General features: G+C 52.3%; 1 protein-coding gene across 5 annotated transcripts in view; it reads left to right on the plus strand.

Moving 5' to 3' along the window:
• Positions 1 to 10877, plus strand: part of LPAR2 (lysophosphatidic acid receptor 2) — a 63361-nt gene extending 52484 nt beyond the window's left edge. For all 5 annotated transcript variants that reach the window (XM_075902470.1, XM_075902469.1, XM_075902468.1 and 2 more), the window contains exon 4: positions 6908 to 10877. In XM_075902470.1, coding sequence (XP_075758585.1) covers positions 6908 to 7209 — 302 coding nt within the window. In that variant the 3' untranslated portion in view covers positions 7210 to 10877. The remainder of the gene's footprint in view (positions 1 to 6907) is intronic.
• The last annotated feature ends 6903 nt before the right edge of the window (positions 10878 to 17780 follow it).

The raw sequence follows: 17780 nt of genomic DNA on the forward strand, positions 1-17780 counted from the left end.
GCAGGGTTAGGGGCAGTGGGGCTGTCCCGTGGCAATCCGGGCAGGCGGGCGGTGAAAGCAGGGTTAGGGGCAGTGGGGCTGTCCCGTGGCAATCCGGGCAGGCGGGCGGTGAAAGCAGGGTTAGGGGCAGTGGGCTGTCCCGTGGCAATCCGGGCAGGCGGGAGGTGAAAGCAGGGTTAGGGGCAGTGGGGCTGTCCCGTGGCAATCCGGGCAGGCGGGTGGTGAAAGCAGGGTTAGGGGCAGTGGGGCTGTCCTGTGGCAATCCGGGCAGGCGGGAGGTGAAAGCAGGGTTAGGGGCAGTGGGGCTGTCCTGTGGCAATCCGGGCAGGCGGGAGGTGAAAGCAGGGTTAGGGGCAGTGGGGCTGTCCTGTGGCAATCCGGGCAGGCGGGCGGTGAAAGCAGGGTTAGGGGCAGTGGGGCTGTCCCGTGGCAATCCGGGCAGGCGGGTGGTGAAAGCAGGGTTAGGGGCAGTGGGGCTGTCCCGTGGCAATCCGGGCAGGCGGGCGGTGAAAGCAGGGTTAGGGGCAGTGGGGCTGTCCCGTGGCAATCCGGGCAGGCGGGAGGTGAAAGCAGGGTTAGGGGCAGTGGGGCTGTCCCGTGGCAATCCGGGCAGGCGGGAGGTGAAAGCAGGGTTAGGGGCAGTGGGGCTGTCCCGTGGCAATCCGGGTAGGCGGGCGGTGAAAGCAGGGTTAGGGGCAGTGGGGCTGTCCTGTGGCAATCCGGGCAGGCGGGTGGTGAAAGCAGGGTTAGGGGCAGTGGGGCTGTCCCGTGGCAATCCGGGCAGGCGGGAGGTGAAAGCAGGGTTAGGGGCAGTGGGGCTGTCCCGTGGCAATCCGGGCAGGCGGGAGGTGAAAGCAGGGTTAGGGGCAGTGGGGCTGTCCCGTGGCAATCCGGGCAGGCGGGCGGTGAAAGCAGGGTTAGGGGCAGTGGGGCTGTCCTGTGGCAATCCGGGCAGGCGGGAGGTGAAAGCAGGGTTAGGGGCAGTGGGGCTGTCCTGTGGCAATCCGGGCAGGCGGGTGGTGAAAGCAGGGTTAGGGGCAGTGGGGCTGTCCTGTGGCAATCCGGGCAGGCGGGTGGTGAAAGCAGGGTTAGGGGCAGTGGGGCTGTCCTGTGGCAATCCGGGCAGGCGGGAGGTGAAAGCAGGGTTAGGGGCAGTGGGGCTGTCCTGTGGCAATCCGGGCAGGCGGGCGGTGAAAGCAGGGCTGGGGGCAGTGGGGCTGTCCTGTGGCAATCCGGGCAGGCGGGCGGTGAAAGCAGGGCTGGGGGCAGCGGGGCTGTCCCGTGGCAATCCGGGCAGGCGGGAGGTGAAAGCAGGGTTAGGGGCAGTGGGGCTGTCCTGTGGCAATCCGGGCAGGCGGGAGGTGAAAGCAGGGTTAGGGGCAGTGGGGCTGTCCTGTGGCAATCCGGGCAGGCGGGAGGTGAAAGCAGGGTTAGGGGCAGTGGGGCTGTCCTGTGGCAATCCGGGCAGGCGGGTGGTGAAAGCAGGGTTAGGGGCAGTGGGGCTGTCCTGTGGCAATCCGGGCAGGCGGGAGGTGAAAGCAGGGTTAGGGGCAGCGGGGCTGTCCCGTGGCAATCCGGGCAGGCGGGAGGTGAAAGCAGGGTTAGGGGCAGTGGGGCTGTCCTGTGGCAATCCGGGCAGGCGGGAGGTGAAAGCAGGGTTAGGGGCAGTGGGGCTGTCCCGTGGCAATCCGGGCAGGCGGGAGGTGAAAGCAGGGTTAGGGGCAGTGGGGCTGTCCTGTGGCAATCCGGGCAGGCGGGAGGTGAAAGCAGGGCTGGGGGCAGCGGGGCTGTCCTGTGGCAATCCGGGCAGGCGGGCGGTGAAAGCAGGGTTAGGGGCAGTGGGGCTGTCCCGTGGCAATCCGGGCAGGCGGGAGGTGAAAGCAGGGTTGGGGGCAGTGGGGCTGTCCTGTGGCAATCCGGGCAGGCGGGTGGTGAAAGCAGGGTTAGGGGCAGTGGGGCTGTCCTGTGGCAATCCGGGCAGGCGGGCGGTGAAAGCAGGGTTAGGGGCAGTGGGGCTGTCCCGTGGCAATCCGGACAGGCGGGCGGTGAAAGCAGGGTTAGGGGCAGTGGGGCTGTCCCGTGGCAATCCGGACAGGCGGGCGGTGAAAGCAGGGTTAGGGGCAGTGGGGCTGTCATGTGGCAATCCGGGCAGGCGGGTGGTGAAAGCAGGGTTAGGGGCAGTGGGGCTGTCCTGTGGCAATCCGGGCAGGCGGGAGGTGAAAGCAGGGTTAGGGGCAGTGGGGCTGTCCTGTGGCAATCCGGGCAGGCGGGAGGTGAAAGCAGGGTTAGGGGCAGTGGGGCTGTCCTGTGGCAATCCGGGCAGGCGGGAGGTGAAAGCAGGGTTAGGGGCAGTGGGGCTGTCCCGTGGCAATCCGGGCAGGCGGGCGGTGAAAGCAGGGTTGGGGGCAGTGGGGCTGTCCTGTGGCAATCCGGGCAGGCGGGAGGTGAAAGCAGGGTTAGGGGCAGTGGGGCTGTCCTGTGGCAATCCGGGCAGGCGGGCGGTGAAAGCAGGGTTAGGGGCAGTGGGGCTGTCCTGTGGCAATCCGGGCAGGCGGGTGGTGAAAGCAGGGTTAGGGGCAGTGGGGCTGTCCTGTGGCAATCCGGGCAGGCGGGAGGTGAAAGCAGGGTTAGGGGCAGTGGGGCTGTCCTGTGGCAATCCGGGCAGGCGGGCGGTGAAAGCAGGGTTAGGGGCAGTGGGGCTGTCCTGTGGCAATCCGGGCAGGCGGGCGGTGAAAGCAGGGTTGGGGGCAGTGGGGCTGTCCTGTGGCAATCCGGGCAGGCGGGAGGTGAAAGCAGGGCTGGGGGCAGTGGGGCTGTCCTGTGGCAATCCGGGCAGGCGGGAGGTGAAAGCAGGGTTAGGGGCAGTGGGGCTGTCCTGTGGCAATCCGGGCAGGCGGGAGGTGAAAGCAGGGTTAGGGGCAGTGGGGCTGTCCCGTGGCAATCCGGACAGGCGGGAGGTGAAAGCAGGGTTAGGGGCAGTGGGGCTGTCCTGTGGCAATCCGGGCAGGCGGGAGGTGAAAGCAGGGCTGGGGGCAGTGGGGCTGTCCTGTGGCAATCCGGACAGGCGGGAGGTGAAAGCAGGGTTAGGGGCAGTGGGGCTGTCCTGTGGCAATCCGGGCAGGCGGGCGGTGAAAGCAGGGTTAGGGGCAGTGGGGCTGTCCTGTGGCAATCCGGGCAGGCGGGAGGTGAAAGCAGGGTTAGGGGCAGTGGGGCTGTCCTGTGGCAATCCGGGCAGGCGGGAGGTGAAAGCAGGGCTGGGGGCAGTGGGGCTGTCCTGTGGCAATCCGGGCAGGCGGGCGGTGAAAGCAGGGCTGGGGGCAGTGGGGCTGTCCTGTGGCAATCCGGGCAGGCGGTGAAAGCAGGGTTAGGGGCAGTGGGGCTGTCCTGTGGCAATCCGGGCAGGCGGTGAAAGCAGGGTTAGGGGCAGTGGGGCTGTCCCATGGAGATGGGGAGTGGGGGTGGGCAGCTGAACCAGGGCTGGACTGGAGCCGTGGCGGGGGGGGGCTGGCTGGAGGAGATCAGGAGGAGGAGGACGGGAGAACCAGCTGCTGAAAGTTTGGGACACCCTGGTCTAGCCAGCTTTCTATCCATCTTACCAGTCCATATTCCCTTAACTTGCTGGCAAGCATATTGTGGGTGACTGTATCAAAAGCTTTGCTAACGCTGGCACTGGGGGCTTTGGGAGGACCAGAAACAACTTATTTGAATATTCATAACTTTCTTAATGAATATGCAAATATGCAAACGAATGTTACTGGTCCTCCAAAAGCTCGTGAATGGATTTACTGGTCCCTGTGTCAAAAAGTTTGGGAACCCCTGCTGTAGAGTCAAGGAAGTGGATCTCTCATGTGGACTGATCCAGGCTAAGGTTGATGGTGGGAATGATATAAGAATGATCACACTAGGTCAGAGCAATGGTTCATCTAGCTCAGTGTCCTGGCTTCTGACACAGGCTGGGGCCAGGTGTTTCGGAGGGAATGAACAGTCTAGGGCACTTTTGAGTGATCCGGCCCCTGTTGTCCGGTCCCAGCTGGCAGTTGGAGGTTTAAAGACACTCGGAGCATGCAGTTGTCTTGGGTAATAGCCAGGGCTCGACAAATGCACTCACCCGCGGCGAGTAGTTTTTTCCAGCTGGCGAGTGCAGGGGCGGACTGGCCCGGTGGGCCATTGTGACGGGCTGGCCGAAGCCTGCACTACGAGCGGCGTGGCCCCATCCAATCCGCCGGCCGGCAGAGGAGCACAGCACCGCTGGGGAGGGGGAAGTGCGGTGATTCTTCCCATTGGGCTCCCTGCGTGCAGCTCCGGTGCGAGGAGGCGGGGCGGGATGCCAGGATGCTGGTGGGACCTGGCCCTGCTGATCTTAAAGCAGCTCGGCTCTGGCTGCGTGACCCTGGGAGCTGGCTGCGGCGCACGGCACAGCCAGGGCCCGCCCTGCTGGCTCCAATCCTGCCCCAGCCCCCCTTTGTCTCCGCGCCGCCTGTTCCCCATACTGCCCCTGGACCCCCTGCTCTCCCTCTTCCCTATGACCCTTTGGCTCTGCGTCACCCTTACACCCCGCACCCTGCTCCCCCGATCCCTGCCCCCCCAGCGCTGTGCTGCCCATTCCCTGAACTGCCCCTAGACCCCGATCCCTCTGCCCCTCCTGTTCCCCATGTCCCATTCTCCGTGCCTCCCCCACACCCTGCTCCCCCCGATCCCTGCCCCCCCAGCTCTGTGCTGCCTGTTCCCTGCACTGCCCCTAGACCCCGATCCCTCTGCCCCTCCCGTTCCCTGCGTCTCATTCCCCGTGCCTCCACCACACGACATCAAATTAATAAGAAGAAAGGGGAAGGCACCAAGGGACAGGGGTGCAGGAGAGACAAATGCCAGGGGGCCAAGTGCAGACAACGAGGAAAAGGGCAGGAGGGGAGGTGTCAGTGAGGGGGGGGACAGGGTGATGCTGGGAGAGGAGAGGGTAAGGGCACTGGGGAGTAGAGGGGGAGGGGGAGGTGCTGGGAGAAGGCTTGAAAGAAGGGGTGGGCATGAGGAAGGCAGGGATGGAGCAAGGCATCTATTAGGACACAGGGGCATGAGGGGAACGGGGGCAGAGGATGGTGAGGGGGTGGGTATCAGGGAAAAAGAGCAAAGGGGCAGGGGCAGTGAGGGAAGGGGGAGGCACCAGGAGGGTGCAGGTGCCAGGGGATTCTGGAGGTGAAGCAGAAGGGCAGACACCTGCAGGGGAGGGACCAGCACCAGAGGAGAGAGGCAGGGCAGGTCTGTCAAGGGAGGTTTTAGCAGAGGGGATGAGAAGGGGTAGCTCACATGATCAGAGTGGGGCTACTGGAGGAGTGGTCACAGGGCAGAGAGAGAGGGGGGCAGGTCTCAGGAAGGCTGAGGGCGGTGAGAAGGGCAGGAGTCAGGACAGCAGAGGGTGAGGGGTTGGGGGGCAGCAGGCACCAGGGGAGCTGATGGAACAAGGGGAGGAGACATGGCAGCAGAGAGAAAATGCAGAGGTTTATAAGATATTTATTAATAACCTGGGTGATATTTATTAATAACTTATTAGTAATTACTGTTCTTATTAGGAATTTATGCCATTAAAAAACCACTTTTTGTGGGGGAGGGTGGCGAGTCCCTTTTTTGTCTGGCGAGTGGGGTTTTCCATAATTTGTCGACCCCTGCTAAGAGCCATTGCTAGACTTCTACTCCATGGACATTTTTTTTTTGAAGCCCGTTACACTTTTGGCCTCACAAATTCGCACTGGCAAGAAGTTTCACAAGTTCACTGTGCTGTGTAAAGTACTCTCTTAAGTTTAGTTTATTTTTAAACCTGCTGCCTGTTAATTTCATTGGGGACTCCTAGTTTGTATTATGTGAAGGGGTAAATAACACTTCCCTATTCACCTTCTCCAGATCATTCATGGACCTCTAGCAACTTACCCTTTAATTGTCTCTTCTAAGCTAAACAGTTTTCTCTTTAAAAAAAAATTTCTCCTCGTGTGGAAGCTGTTCCACACCTATAATCATTGTCATTTTCCTTCTTGGCTTCTTTTTCCAAATCACATGTATCCTTTTTTTTGAGAGCCTGTGACTAGAACCGCATGCAGAAGTCAAGGCGTGGGCATATCATATCCTCTCTTCTTTGTTAAACCATGCCAAGTTTTTCCCTTTTTTTCAGAAGAGAATTTCTCTAGGTCTTTGAGCATGCTTCTCACACTTCTCTGAGCCCCCTTGAATTTTGCAAACTTATTTTTTGAGGTGAGGTGATCAGTACTGCACATGGAATTCCTGCAATGAACTGTTGATTTATATAAGGGTGTTGGGATATTTTTCATATTATTTCTTAGCCAGCCTACTATTTTGTTTGCTTTTTTTCACGGAACCTGCAGTTTGCACCAAGGTCTGCATTGTACTGCACACAGTGACACTGCGGGTTTCTCAGAGTTTCTGTAGAAACCTGGAAAATGTATAAGGAGTTCTCTTGTTTCCTCCCATGTGTCTTTCTTTGCATTCGTCACCTTAGCGTTAATTAACTGAGCTTAGTAATGCATTCTCCTTCCCATAGCGTGTAAGCCAGTTTTTTCAATGTAGTCAGGCAGCAAAACAGACCAAAGCAGTGAAGGGAGCTCGCTGAAAATTTTCCATCTAAAGTAACTTTTTGACAGAAAATGCCTTTTTGAAGAAAGAGACGGTTCTCCAGGAACTAGCCTGCTGTAGTTAAACACCTCTGTGGGGTTTCACTATAAAACCTGAAACTGAAGAGATCGCTAACCTCATTTTCTTTGTTTTGTTGGGGGAGGGGTGAAGGAAACGCTTCCTGACCAGCTACGGCGGCAGATGACTCCCTCACAGCTCCCCAGCAAGGCAGTGGTGGAGATAGGAGTCCTGGTGCTTCACTTTCCTCTTACGACTTTTCTTCTTTTCCCAGGTGCCTTCGTGATCTGCTGGACTCCAGGACAGGTGCTGCTCCTGCTGGACGGGCTGGCTTGTAAGAGCTGCAATGTGCTGGCTCTGGAGAAGTATGTCCTCTTGCTGGCAGAGATCAATTCCCTCATCAACGCCATTGTCTACTCCTATCGGGACAATGAGATGCGCAGCACCTTCCGGAAGATCCTCTGCTATGTCTGCAACAGGAATCCCAAATACTCTCCCGCGTCGGTGAAGTCCAAAGTCACAAAACACATGATACTCTCTCAGAACGGCCACTCTGTCCTGGACTCTTCACTCTAGGCACATATCCCAGGGCTCCTCCGACCCACTCCCTAGCAGCTGCAAGAGAGCAGAGTCCCGGTGGGACTGTTTGCCAAGCAGAAGAATGTTTTAAAAAAACAAAACTTGTTTGAAAGCATCAATGTTGGGATAAAGTGTAGCGTGAGCAGAATGGGGCGCACAGCTGTGAAGGCAGGGCCTTGTTGGACACAGACAGGCTTTGATTTACATTAAAGAGGTGCTGTTCTTCACAACACTCTTGATTGAAATCTAGCAGCATCCACAGGCAAGCTCCATGTCAACTGAGATGCTTGTATGAGTATTTCTACGTGAGACAAGTATTGTCTTAGTTCTTCAGTATTACTGCCTACAAGAATGATTGTTCCAGGGCCAAAGCACAAAGTCTTTTTTGCTTAATCTTCCCTTACTTATTGCAGTCAGCAGGAGCTTGGCTTTTGCCTGAATGACTTCTGACCCACAGATTGTGAAAGTCCTGTTCTCTTCAAGGCATCTGTAAGGAAGATCCAGTTTCTTTGTGAGATGAAGTTGCTGCTTTGCTGAAGTGTCTGTTACTGACTGTTCAAGTATTGTGGGGTTTTCCAGATGACCTAGGAACACAAATCCCTTTCCTGGGCTAGAGAGTTGAGCTGCAGCTAACAGCTTCAGGAGCACGGTTGTTCTGTTAAGCGTGCTACACGGTAGTTGGTCATCATGCCTGCAAGTGCCTTGCCTATTCATGAAGATGGAGTCATGTTCCCATGAAGCAAACCCGTGCCACCACCAGGAGCTCTTTTGGACAGCTTTGTGTTGGGAGCGTGAGACAATCAGCACTTTCCCCTGGATTTTAATGTGCAGTTTGTAGCTTAACCTTCTCTTGTTGAAATAGCATGTTAACACCATCCATTCAAATGTGCCCTTAAAGGCAAACCAAGATCCCTTTTTGTCTCTTCACTGTACAGAAACAAGAAGCATTTCTCACCAATACACATAGGGCTAAATTCTTTGCTAGAGTAGCTACCTTGACTTCAGTGAATTTATGACACCAGAGTGTTTGACCCTTGAATGTCTGTGAACGCTGTGATAAGTTGTGATTGTCATTTCAGCGCCCCCTGCTGGAGGCAGCCATTTTGCCAGAGTGAGAATGTGTGTGACTGGCTGAGAGACTAAACAATTCTCCGAGTTTCTCCCATGTCATGAACAAAATTGTTGAGTGGGATTTGCAAAGGCTCTCAGCAGTGGTCTGCGCCCTCTCCCAAGGGAGTGAGTGGGGGGTTTACTTTTGGCTCCAGTGGGGGGGAACCTGGAACTGACTGCCCTCAATTCCCAGTGACATCAGCGTGTCTCATGACATGCCATTGGGCCTGGGGGAAATTGGGGAGATTACCAAGCCTATATGGAAACCGATGACACTTTGTTTAGTTTCTTCCCTCATGGCCAGTGTTGCAATCATAGCTATTTCTGTTTAGCTCCATGACTGTCTCATGCTGCAGCTCAGAAATCCAGATGCAACTAAGAAACAGCTTTCAAACATGTGCAGTGTGGTCATGCTAGGAAAGCTTGTTACCTTTTAAACTTTCATACCATGGGAAGAAAATGGGCCGTGCTTTGATTGGCTGAGGATTTTAGTGGTGTACATGTTTTCTACCAAAAAGAAAGCTACAGTTGCATCCAAGGGCTTTATGGGCTAAATTCTCCGCTGGTGCAGATTGGCATAGCTGCATTGAAGCCATTGGCCAATTTTCACTAGCAATGAAGTAGATCCTCATTGTTTGTAGACTCCTGGGGATTTGTCACAGATGCTGCACTGGGCCCAGGACAACGCTAACCATTTTCCTAAAGCTTCTGCCAAAAGCCCTGAAGCAGCAAAGCAATAAAAGTTCCTTTGTTTTTAAAGCAAAGCAAAATTTACCTTAGACATATTTGTCCAGACTTACAATTTTTTAAGGGGAAGATAATTAAAAGCGTACATTAGTTGTGTTTAGCTGTGAGATTGGGATCAAAATTATTTCCGGGAGAAAAAAAACCTTGACTGTGCTGCATGCGGGTTATGAATTAATTTTTGCAGTGGATGAAATGACACACACACCTTCAGAGAACTGCAGTTGGCTTTTATGTGCAATTGGGCCTTAATAAGTTGTGCACATTCCTCCCAGAGTGCTTGGCTGAGTAGCCTGACCTCACCTATTCTGCTGGGTTGCAGCTGTTACTCTGTGTTACAAAGAGCAAGAAAGTCTGCTTTTGCAAGTGGTTTCCAGCAGGTACCTCAGTGGAGTGAGAAAAGCGGTCTCTTAATAATTTTCCTTTATTTGATAGTTTACTGCCATCCTAGAGAGGTCAATCTTTGTGTTTTCTGCATCTTAACTGGTTTATTTAAAACTAGCCCAAGAGGCACACCTTTGTTAGCTGTGACGGATTGTTATATGTGAGTTCTTGTTGGTTGTAAGGGCTTGTGCCAGCCAGACACTCCCGTCTGAGTGTCCTGCCTTGGAGCTTGTTGACACTTTCTCTGTAACAGTGGAGTCGGAGAGCTGAGTGGTGACTATGCAAAAATTCAGCCTGTGATTTATTCTCCCATTTAAAAATGCACCTCCTCAACCCAATACAGACAGTGAATATCAAGAGAGCCCAAATCTCCTGTGGAAACAAGCCGGTGAGTGAAACCTGTCACTTGTTCTGAAAGGAAAGAAGGTGGCTTGAGTTTTAGTGAGTTTTCTCTTCCCAAGTGATGTCATCCTTAGAAATCTAGCTGATTTCCAGTAGCTATAGGAGAAGGAAAATAAGCATAGAAGGAAGAGTGGGAAACTATTTCAGAGGAAATTTGAAAGGAAAGGCAGAGCCAGTGAGACAGAGGACTGGCAGGTGCAGACACAAACCCGCAGCAATGGAGATAAATGGTGTAGATTGAATCCACACAGTCACAGAATCATAGAATACTAGGACTGGAAGGGACCTCGAGAGGTCATCGAGTCCAGTCCCCTGCCCTCATGGCAGGACCAAATACTGTCTAGACCATCCCTGATAGCCATTTATCTAACCTGCTCTTAAATATCTCCAGAGATGGGGATTCCACAACCTCCCTGGGCAATTTATTCCAGTGTTTGACTACCCTGACAGTTAGGAACTTTTTCCTAATGTCCAACCTAAACCTCCCTTGCTGTAGTTTAAGCCCATTGCTTCTTGGTCTATCCCCAAAGGCCAAGATGAACAAGTTTTCTCCCTCTTCCTTATGACATCCTTTTAGATACCTGAAAACGGCTCTCATGTCCCCCATCAATCTTCTCTTTTCTAAACTAAACAAACCCAATTCTTTCAGCCTTCCTTCATAGGTCATGTTCTCTAGACATTTAAGCATTCTTGTTGCTCTTCTCTGGACTCTTTCCAATTTCTCCATCTTTCTTGAAATGTGGTGCCCAGAACTGGATACAATACTCCAACTGAGGCCTAACCAGCGCAGAGTAGAGCGGAAGAATGACTTCTTGTGTCTTGTTCACAACACACCTATTTGCTTTTTTTTGCAGCAGCATCACACTGCTGACTCATATTCAGCTTGTGGTCCGCTATAACCCCTAGATCCCTTTCTGCCGTATTCCTTCCTAGACAATCGCTTCCCACTCTGTATGTGTGAAACTGATTGTTCCTTCCTATGTGGAGCACTTTGCATTTGTCTTTATTAAACTTCATCCTGTTTACCTCTGACCATTTCTCCAATTTGTCCAGATCATTTTGAGTTATGACCCTGTCCTCAAGAGCAGTCACAACCCCTCCCAGCTTGGTATCCTCTGCAAACTTAATAAGCGTTCTTTCTATGCCAATATCTAAATCGTTGATGAAGATATTGAACAGAACCGGTCCCAAAACCGATCAAATGCAGATCTGCGGCTGGTCAGGACTCTGTACAAGAAATGATTTCCCAGGAAACACAAAGCCTTGGGAACAGGAGTTACCTTTCGTGTTCCATTCCCGATTCTTTTTTGTGTGTGTCTAGCTACCCGCTTTGCAGAGCAGGTTATGATGTTCTCTGCTACACTGTCAGCTTCCTAGAGGCAACTTGCAGACTCAGAAATAACTTTCTCATTGCACATGAATGAGATACTGGCAAGTGCATGTGGGTTTGGCTCTTTGGTGTCACACTAATGCAGATTCATGATGCACTATACCTGCACTGTTAATTTCTTAGTGCGCAAGACAAAAAAGCAGAGCTAGTATCCCTTGCTCTCCATCTCAAGATGAAAAAAATGGATTTCTAATGTCAAAGTATGAACCTCCCTTTGAAAGTCGGTCTACTTTTTCAAGCTACTAATAAGAAAATATCCCTGTAGCCAGAAATTGGCTTGCATTGTATTATTCTAAATGTCAGAGATGCATGTGGCTATTAGACTCCCCGAGCATTGGGTGGAAGGAAGGAAGAGACACGTAGCACATATTTGATCACTTAAAAATAGTTCCTATGTGAGAACACACAGCTTGATCAAAGCTAGGCCATATGATTCCAGGAGTGAGGAGTCGTGCCTTCCTGGCAGGCTGGAATTCCTTAAGGCATGTTACTGCCTAAAGTCATACAAGGGCACTTGGGAAAGGAGGCCAGTATTGAAGGTGTGGTGTAAGTTTTGTTTGTTGGATTGTTTAATAAGGGGAAATTGTTTGGAAAGATCCCAAAGGCTTGCCTGTCTTCCTGCAACTCAGTGACTTGAGTAATGTCTGGATAGTATAACTAGGGATGTGAACAAATAGTCGAGTAGCCGACTGTCCAATAAGCAAATGCTTAACAGGTAATCAACACACTAGTCGACTAGTCATTTCCCCTACCCTTGCTGTCTCTATCAGAAAGAGGCAGTGAGGGGTGTGGGGGGAAGAGGACGGGGTGCTTCAAAGCAGCAGCACCGTGTGGAGAGCTGGGCTCCATGTGGTGCTGCCGCTTTGAAACACCGCGTGCAGTCTGGGGCCAGCTGGGGAGTCCCCAGGCTGCACATGGCGTTTCAAAGCAGCAGCGTCGCATGGAGCCTGGGATCAGCTGGGGAATCCCTGCTGACCCCAGGCTCCGTGTGGCATTGCCACTTTGAAATGCCACAGGGAGCCTGGCATCAGGCTCCTCGCAGCATTTCAAAGCGACGGTGGCCTGTGGAGCCTGGGATCAGCTTGGGACTCCCTTGCTGACCCTGGGCTCCACGTGATGCTACCGCTTTGAAGTGTCACAGGGAGAATATGGCCAGTGGGGGACTGCCCTGCTGGCCCTGTGCTCCTCGCAGCGCTTTCGCCTTTGAAGTGTAGCAACAGCCCTGGGGATGTTGCTGTGGCTCAGAGGTGGAGGTGCTCTTATCGACTAATTGAATAGTCGATGCAAATTGCATGGACTATTCGATTAATCGAGCAAAATTTAACATCCCTAAGGGTATGTCTACACTGCCACCCTAGTTCAAACTTGGGTGGCTAATGTAGGCATTCGAACTTTGCAAATGAAGCCCGGGATTTAAATATCCTGGGCTTTATTTGCATGTTCCCGGGTGCAGCCATTTTTAAATGCCCCGTAGTTCGAACTACCTGCTACACGCGGCACGGACTAGGTACTTCAAATTAAAGCTCCTAATTCGAACTACCATTATGCCTCCTGCAAGGAGATTTAACGGTAGTTCGAATTACGAGCTTTAATTTGAACTACCTAGTCCGTGCCATGTGTAGCTGCGAGCAGGTAGTTTGAACTATGGGGCATTTAAAAATGGCTGCACCCAGGAACATGCAAATAAAGCCCAGGATATTTAAATCCCGGGCTTCATTTGCAAGTTTGAATGCCGACATTAGCCACCCTAGTTCGAACGAGGGTGGCAGTGTAGACATACCCTAAGTGTAACAGCTGTAGTAGGGAGAACGCTTGCAGGCCAACCTAGGGAGGCTGTGAATCTCGATCTCTGCAGATATTTCAGAGCAGTTTGGACAGACCCCTGTCAGAGATGTACGAGAGTCGCGGTGCTGGGCAGGGGACTGGACTCCATGACCTCTCGAGGTCCCTTCCAGTTCTAGTGTTCTGTGATCTAACCCAGTGGTCCCCAACCTTTTGGTGCTGCTGGGCATCTGGGGGTAGGGCCACACGCGCGCCTGGGGCTGGCCCAAATCATTCCGTGGGCGCGCATAAATGCCCGGCAGGCGCCATGGCACCCGCAGGCGCCGCATTGGGGACCACTGATCTAACCTCTGCAGAGCTACCTGTGCGCTTCCAAGAGCGCAGCAGGCAGGGATCTCTCGAATTGTTCCCGCCCCTGAGTGCAATACATTTTCTTATGTGCACCAGTGTGGAGGTGACATGGTATGGAAGGGATGTGCGACACGTCACCTTCATATTGGTGCATATTACACAATGCTTGTGGCAGGAGTGGGGCCAAAGGTTCTGAGTGGGAGGGGGCTCTGGGCTGAGGCAGAGGGTTGGAGTGCAAGGGCTCTGGCTGGGGTTGCAGATTCTGGGGTGAGGCTGGAGATGAGGGATTTGGGGTACAGGAGGGATGCTCCAGACTGGGAAGGGACTCAGGACTGAGGTGCAGGGGGCACAGGCTGAGGTGTGGGCTGAAGGGTGCAGGAGCGTGCTCAGGGCTGGGGAGCTCAAGGAGGGGTGGGGGGGTTGAGGCTGAGGCTTACCTGAGTGGCTCCCTGTTGGGGCTGGTGGGGAGCATCTCCCCTCTGCTAACCAGCTGTGGCATCTCAGTGCTGGTGCCAGCCCTGGCAGCTTTAGGCATGGGGAGAGACATTTATCTCTGCCACAGCCCTGAGCCCCTGCACAGGGCTTAATGGGAGGTTGTGTGGCTGTGCAGCTTAGGGAGCTCTGGAGGTATTTTCAGCTTCCGTCTGTTGTTGCTGACTATCAAAGAACTGGAAGCAATAGAAGTTGAGCATAACTTTTAACAAACAGCAACCTCTAGGTGAGATGGAGGGCAGTTGTCTGGCCAGGAGAGGCAGGGCCTATAGGAAAGTAGTGGCTCTAAAAGCTGTCCCTTGCTTTGTAGCTTGGGACGTGTCTCAACTGAATTTCCTAACTACAGGCTGCTCAGGAAAGCACAGGTTCAGGCATTTGATAGTTGCTCTTGTGCACAGCATATGGGTATGGATGCTCCATGGGGAGGAGAAGGGAAAAGGATCATCCAGGACTCACCTTGCTTAAATCTAGCACATGGTCAAGGGCCCACCTTCCAACAGTGTGAGTGTGAACAGGGCCCCTTTGCAGCCAAGTTTGGCCTGGGGTACCTTGGGGCTGTGGAGGGAGGGAAGGTTAATGACACCAGTTCAATTGAGAGGGTGATAGAAACCTTTAGCCAGTGACAAAAATGTTCTAACGTGCAGCCTACAGTTAGGCTCTGAGCTGGTGGATAAGAGGTCTCATTTTCAGATGGCCTGAACCCATGCAGCTCCCTGTGGTTCTGAAAAGCAGGCCAGTAACTTGGGTGCCTACATGGAGATTTTAGTGCCTGACTTTAGGCATGCAAGTTTGAAAAGACTGGCCCAAGAGCTTTGCTCTGCATGGCCATGTGCCTGCTTCCTGTTCACGGTAAGAGGAGCTGAGGGACCTGGTGTAAATAAGATGATCTTATGAGGCCCTGCTTATAAGAGGAATGGCCTTAGCCTAGCTCCCCACACTTTTCTGCAGGTTGCAGTGTTCCCGGCTGCACTGCAATTCTTACTCTTAATACAGAATTCATGTGGAATGCCTCTGTTGCAGAACCTTAGATGCCTGTTCCCCTGCTCGCTGTCATGAGTCGACCTGCAGGCACTGGGAGCTAGGCAGGAACTCTCCGGCAAGCAGATTGTCCCAAACAGCCACTGCAGGGCTGAGGGTGTTCCTTCACCAGCCAGCAGTTGAGACTGGGCAAGCTGGGTGCCCCTTCCTGTGTTTCTACCAGCTTTCAGGCAGCCATTTAGACGTGGCGGTCTGAACTGGGTGTTCTAGCTCTGCATTTGCCTTGGACTTGTGGATTTGCCTTGTTCTTTTTTAAAACCAAATGTTTCAAAGTTAAGTTCCTGGCCCCCTACTGCAAAGAGACCAATGAGAATGCACATTGGTTACACTCCACTAGAGCATCCATCCCAATGTATCTTTGTACTTAACTCTGCAGCTGGCACAAAGTTTTGATTAAACAAGCACAGTAGTGAATAGCAATGTCGAAGGTGGTAAGAAATTTAAATTAAAAATTAATTCACACCCCCATCTCCTCACTTCCCACTCTGGTGCTATATATAATGAAACAGACGTACACGTGCAGAAGGCTTTCCCCCTTTCATCCCAACACTGGCCCCTCCAAAACTCTGAACTCAGGATATTGAGGTGTCTAGTCCAGTGTTTCTCAACCAGTGGTACAAGTACCCTTAGGGGTATTCGAGAGACGTCTGGGGCGTATGTTAGTCAACAAAACGGAAATTTGGAGAGAACTGAATTTTTGTTTTAAAGTTTTACAGTGTTTTATTATTTTTGTACTTTTTACACCCCAAAATGTCATCACCTGCCTGGCCACAATTAAGTTGTTTAAACAAATGTGTTGCAATGGTAGGAAAAAATGTTGTGGGTCTGAAAACTGTAGGTATTGGGGTTACTTATAATTTTTTTCTGAAAAGGTAATTTATAAAAAAAGGTTGAGAAACACTGGTTCTAAAATCTATTGTCAATGCTCCTTTGACATCTACCATCCACATTGCACCCTCTGGCCCTTTCAGAGTTGCGGGTTATGTGCACAGACCTCTACAGTGGAGTTGTGCTTCTTCTAGACTTGCCCTCCCGACCCAGCAGCTTCCATGTTCCTTTGCATACGAGACTGATGGGTAGTGAGGTCCGCGCAACCTGCACCCAAGCAAAGGAAATGGGGGCAGGAAAGAAAAGTGCTTAGGCTTTCCAAAGCACTTTGCCATGTGCTATACCAGGATGTTTCCATCTATTGCTCCATCTAAAGTTATAAAGCCCTTTCAGTCTAGGGCTTGGAGCTCTGGGTGGTAAAGGTAAGTATAGTCTGGGAAAGGGGGTGGGGAGTGTTTTTTCAAATGTGCTCCCTGTGGATGTTTTGCAGACCAGGTGGGCAATCAGGGATTTTCAAAGCAGAGCATAGGTAGTGTCTGTTCTAAAATCTGCTCTTACCATTTACACACGAGTGCTAAGTGGGTATATAGATGGCTACAGAATCAGCATTTAATACCCACTTGGCCCAGTTCTAAGTAACTTCAGGAGGGTCAAAGGCCCAAGGAGAGGGCAGGTGCCATGAGAACACAGCAGCACAGAGCAGAGGGGGTTTGGAAATGCCAGTAGGCAGGTACCCAGCTGTGTTAGTACATACAGACTGCCATGGGCACTTGCTTGTGATGCCCTTCGCAGTCTCCATGCCCCGTTCTCTAGGTTTCTATGGCTTTCATGCCTCTTCAGCAATGGGGTTTTCTCAGGATGGGTGGAGGTGGTGCCCTTTAGGCAGTTAAAGGAAATCACTTTCTTTATTGCAAAGACTTCTCATTCAAAGACACAGTCCTAGGGATGCTGCAGACTACAGGGCCTTTTAGACTAGAGGGCATAATGAGGCTGTTAGTGTCAGGCAGGCCAAAGAAATAAAACCATCTAACTCTAAGGCTATGTCTACACTGGAGGGTTATTAAGCAAGAACGGCCTTTCTTCTGGAAAGCGTCTACACTGCCCACGCGCTCTTGCGCAAGAAGACTTACAGTACCGTGTGGTAAGAGAGGGCTTCTTGTGCAGGAGCTACACTCTTTTATAACAGCTCTCAGGAGCTCTTGCACAAGACGGCAGTGTGGATGCTTGGCAGGGATTTCTTGTGCAAGAAAGTCCTATGGCTAAAACGGCCATCAGAGCTTTCTTGTGCAAGAGAGCGTCCACACAGCCATGGATGCTCTTGTGCAAAAGCACAGTTCGCACAGGGCAGTGTAGACATTTTCTTGCACAAGAATCCTTGTGCAAGATTTTATTGTGCAAGAAGCTGCCAGTGTAGACATAGCCTAAATGTGGTGTTCAAACTCCAAACTGGGGCAAAGGTCTGTAGCCTTTGGAAACATTTGTGCTGGAAATTCTAGTGGAAAATGGGCCTTAACAGTGAGTCCATTACAGTATCTGCAATGCTACCGATGCCCCTGGGGTAGCATCACAAGAATTCAGGGGCTCAGTCCTCAGAACTTTAACCACAGGTTGCACAGAATGAAAGTAGGAGGCGCTGAGTCCAAATCCTTACGGAATTTGAAGACCAAGGCTAAAGCACGGAGGCTCCTGATAATACACAAAAGATAAGTGCAGTTTGTCATATGTTCCAGCATGTCTTGGGCTTCTGAAACCTGGACTAAAGTAGGGTAGTGAGCAAATTCCTGTAGTGCTTGGAAACAAGTGGCAAAACCATTTGGAGGGAGTCAAGACATGATTTGTGTCTAAAAATGAAACTCAAGGATGACATGCAGCAGGGACACTCCCGTGACGGGAAAAGCTTCTGCCCCAAACCCACAAATTGCTCTGCAGCCTGGGACTTCTTCCTATGTGCTACTGTGACAAGCTGGGACTTGATGTGCAATGGAATTCTTTATGTATTTTATTGGAATGTTTCTAAATGATGTTTCCTGGCCATTGTGCAAGCTGA

Source organism: Pelodiscus sinensis, chromosome 19, assembly GCF_049634645.1.
Source record: "Pelodiscus sinensis isolate JC-2024 chromosome 19, ASM4963464v1, whole genome shotgun sequence".
Classification (NCBI taxonomy): Eukaryota; Metazoa; Chordata; order Testudines; family Trionychidae; genus Pelodiscus; species Pelodiscus sinensis.